This window comes from Salmo salar, chromosome 09 (genome assembly GCF_965601325.2).
Source record: "Salmo salar chromosome 09, fSalSal1, whole genome shotgun sequence".
In the NCBI taxonomy this organism is placed as follows: Eukaryota; Metazoa; Chordata; class Actinopteri; order Salmoniformes; family Salmonidae; genus Salmo; species Salmo salar.
This window is the reverse complement of record NC_138299.1, coordinates 17,766,192-17,769,692: the sequence shown is the minus strand read 5'-3', so window position 1 is coordinate 17,769,692 and position 3,501 is coordinate 17,766,192. Positions and strand designations below refer to the sequence as shown.

Sequence of the window (3,501 nt, the reverse complement as noted above, 5' to 3'; positions counted from 1 at the left end):
ATGCCCTCTTAAGTGAGTGGATTTTAGGCCCATTTCCAAAAGTGACTTTAGCCTCCTTATTACTGACGTGTTCAAATTCTGAGAATTTATAAGGATTAATTTAGGTTAAAAAAAAAAAGAATTCAAGTGCGCGAAAGATAAATGAACCTCCTCTCTCTGCCACTTTACGCAACACGTAGGCTGTCGTCCCTCTCCTTACCAATGTTAAGCGTATGTATTCAATACATCAAATAGAACGTAGTTAAGACACGCAAACCAAAACGTAATTTCTTCAACACAGCATTTTATTAAAATCCTTATAAAAATCGGTATATTTCCCCATCAGCGCGCGATTGAACTGTTATTCACATAATCATATGGGATCTGTTACGACAGTCATGACAATTTCGCCACAAATTCTTCCTTCTTTTTTAATTGGAAATATGTATATCTCCACTTATACGATCCTGCATGTTTCTGGTTTGCAAACAATCACGACAAAGTATTTACAAAAAACAAAGGGAAAAAAGCTAAAAGTTGCCAATGTTTATTCATGGCCATAAATATTTTCGGTCCATTGTAAAAGAAGCAAGAAATCTTCTATAATTATAAAGTGGTTCTGTACGTGCTTATAACACGAAGGACAAAAAGAAAACATTTCTACAACACACAAACATACTTTACAAAATTTCACAAGAGCATTGACATTCTTAAATCTAGGGAGAGGCTGGACCCAGTTCTCTTAACGAAAACATGTAAACATGGCGCACACATTAGCCCCCCCAAAAATGGTAAATAGGCCTATGGGTCAAGCTGCAAAATGAAAAGTCTTTATTTTGTAGTGAACCCCCTATCGTGCTCTTAAAGGGCAGCCCCGCAAGTCTCTACTAGTTCACCAAGTCCACTGTTGCGTTTGCATCAAGTGATGTGCTGAAGGGAATTGTGGCGTGGTGGCGGCGCTGTACTGAGCATTATATTGCATTTGATGAAGGGTCTGGGCGCTATATGCCGAGAGGGGGAATCCAGCCTGAAATGTGGCCGCCAAGTCCTGAGCTTTAAGAGTATGACAAGGCTTTCCATCCCTGACTAAGACAGGCACGGCCACCCGCCGGGGAGAGGGGAGATGGGTCACTTCCATACCTTTTTCAGCGCGCGCTCTCTTCATTTTGTATCGATGATTCTGGAACCAAATTTTCACTTGAGTTGGAGTCAGGCGAATCAAACTCGCGAGGTGTTCTCTCTCTGGCGCGGAAAGGTATCTCTGTTGCCTAAATCGACGCTCAAGTTCGTACGTCTGTGCTTTGGAAAACAGCACTCTTCTTTTTCTCTTCTTACCGGAGTCGCTGCCGTTGCTTGAAGTTTCCTTGTCATTGTCTGGCGATTCGTCCGCGGAGGGTTCTGGGGACTTGGCTGAGTCTTGAGAACTAGCTGATAGACCATGCACTGCGTGGGAGAGACAAAATACAACCGTTAAAATGGGGTTCTCGACTGAAGTGCACCTGCCAACCACACATGGAAATGCAACATTTTGGACTTTTTCAAAGAAACATGTTAAAGTAACTCACTTCGTTTTGTAGGCTACAGCCAAAATACAATGTTATTAGCTCATGTCGTTTTTTATGTTGGGACCCACAAAAATGTTTCCCATCAGTCCCCAAAGAAAGTGATTTACTGAAGCAGCAACACCATGCATTGTCTGCCTACAAATCCTCATCATGCTAAAATGTAATACACAGGGTCACATTTCTGAAGACGATATTATGTGGCTTTATAGTCGATGCATTTACAAGTTTCTATTGATCATATTGGAAACACTTGTTTACTCAATATAAATGGAGTAAACATGACATTATTCTAATGGTGGTAACGCCTTAAATCGAGCGCAGCAATCAATGCACGGCGAATAAAGACGAATGCTGCACATCATTCAAGGGCACCATTGAGCCCAGACACTAAGGAATAGAGTGATTCTGCATTCAATCAAGTATAGATTTGCTAACACATATATGATGCGTTCTCACTCACAAAACAGGAAGATACAAGTCTTAACACCAACAGTATGTGCAATGCAAATTAACGTAACATTCTTAAAGAGTACTTACGTGAATATTGGATACTGTCCGTGGTGGCAAGCCATCTTGTGTAAGGATTGTCACTACTATCATAAAAGGGGTTCTTTATAGGCAGATTCTGAACGTTTTCGAGAGGACTTTGCACCAAAACTCCAGTGTTTTTTGTTGTCTCTGATCCCTCGTTATCTTCCTCCGGTCCAGTGATAGATCCTTCTTCATCATTCGTGTCAGGGAGGTCCAAAATGTCCTTCACAGAAAAGCCCGTCTTTGTGTTGGTCAACGACATATTCTGGGGAAATGTATGCAGGAAAGTTGCTGCACCAGTTTGGCAATCCGCTGTTTTAAAAGACAAAACACAATCGCTGTTCAGGAGAAAAAAAAGGATCTCTCAGTTCCGTTCTACGTTGAACTACAGTCAAAGCAAATCATGAGCCTCTGTCGATAAGCGTTACCTAACCAAGTAGAAGAGCAATCAGTTTTGTAAGTCCAGGAAGAATGCCAAAGTGGCTGAAGTGCTATATCTGGCTCATGTATACTGTGCTACTGCTGGGTGCTAGGGGGAAATAAGCCATTACCGGTCCGATCAGTCCATATAAGGTTGGTCTCAACACATGAACCTGCAGTGAAAAAGCATTAAAAACGCAAAGGTTGGCCACGTGTGGGCGGGTCTTGGGAGTCAAGTGGATGAAGACAGTGTTTGCAGATGTGAAATTGTGGGTTTTGGGCAGATCCGAGCCTCTACCATTGGTGCTTCAGAACATGATGAGTGGTATAACGTGTCAATTAATTACAAAGATGGGGAGGGCCTTTTTTACACCCTATTTACATACAAAGGACCTCCAAGTAGCTTTACACTCCGAATACTTGAACGCTCGTTTTAACAAATTGCTCCTGAAAAAGCTTTTGCCTTGCACTCTCCGCATATATAAAATATGAATCATTAAGCTGGAAAACGTCTTTTTGATGGTTTGTACAAAACTGTGGTCTGGATACCCGTTCGATATCCTATTCATTTCTATCATATTTTCTCTCCTAAATAAGACATTGTCTGAATTTTTAACACTTATTTATGTAAACCATTTGAGTCAATATTTTGATTTAGGTTAAGGGACAAGGGGCTTAAATGAAATAAATCGGATATTATTTGTTTGGAAAACAATTTCGGATATAATAAGGGCAATGAATGATAACCTATAGACAATAATAATATTGACGAATAGCCTATAATAATAATAATGATACATAATAATAATACATAGGAATAATAGCAGCGTTTTAGCCGAGAGGAAGAATAGCCTAGCGTTTATGCATGCTTTTGAAGACCCTATTCTAATTTTGACAATGATGGTTTTGAACGTGCTATTGAATTGAACAGAACGGGTTCTCACAGCATGCTCTAAGAACTGTTTTAAATACATTTTTCCAATTGCATTATTGGGAAATTGCTTCA

General features: G+C 40.3%; 1 protein-coding gene across 1 annotated transcript; it reads right to left on the bottom strand.

The window, feature by feature from the left end:
* Positions 1–263: 263 nt before the first annotated feature.
* LOC106610800 (homeobox protein Nkx-2.2a) lies at positions 264–2,763 on the bottom strand. Its single transcript, XM_014210388.3, has 2 exons — positions 2,082–2,763; positions 264–1,422 (listed from the first exon to the last, which is right to left on the bottom strand). Exons 1-2 carry the CDS (start codon positions 2,335–2,337, stop codon positions 872–874), a joined length of 807 nt encoding a protein of 268 aa, XP_014065863.1. The 5' UTR covers positions 2,338–2,763; the 3' UTR covers positions 264–871.
* Positions 2,764–3,501: the final 738 nt, after the last annotated feature.